This window comes from Eimeria mitis, genomic scaffold (assembly GCF_000499745.2).
Source record: "Eimeria mitis Houghton genomic scaffold, Emh_scaff5922, whole genome shotgun sequence".
Classification (NCBI taxonomy): Eukaryota; Apicomplexa; class Conoidasida; order Eucoccidiorida; family Eimeriidae; genus Eimeria; species Eimeria mitis.
The window spans coordinates 1,514-1,856 of record NW_013574157.1 but is presented as its reverse complement, the minus strand read 5'-3'; the positions used below and the strand labels follow the sequence as shown (position 1 = coordinate 1,856).

Here is a 343-nt window from a genome sequence, read left to right as displayed (position 1 = left end):
ATCGCGCCAGCGGCTGCTGCTGGCCGTTGTGGTCCTCGCAGGCAGCTGCAGCGCAGCAGCAACAGCAGCAACAGCAGCAGCAGCAGAAGCAGCAGCAGCAGCAGCAGCAACAACAGCAGCAGCGGCATCAGATTCTCTGCAACATTCACACAGACACAACCACCACCAACCGCAGCTTCGCTCTGCTGCTGCTGCTGCAGCATCTCCTCTTCTTGCGGTGTCTATACACCCGCCTGCTTCTTTCTTTAACCCACCCAATGCTGTTGGGCCTCTTCTTTACGGCAGCCACATTGCTGCTGTTTCTCCGAGTTCTTTAGAGGGAGAGGAGAAGGAAGAGGAGGAG

At 57.4% G+C, this 343-nt stretch overlaps 1 protein-coding gene across 1 annotated transcript in view; it reads left to right on the top strand.

The window, feature by feature from the left end:
* Positions 1-343, top strand: part of EMH_0084870 (uncharacterized protein) — a gene marked incomplete at both ends in the record, with an annotated part of 2,440 nt that overhangs the window by 748 nt on the left and 1,349 nt on the right. Inside the window, one exon of the mRNA XM_013500835.1 lies at positions 3-343. Coding sequence (XP_013356289.1) covers positions 3-343 — 341 coding nt within the window. The remainder of the gene's footprint in view (positions 1-2) is intronic.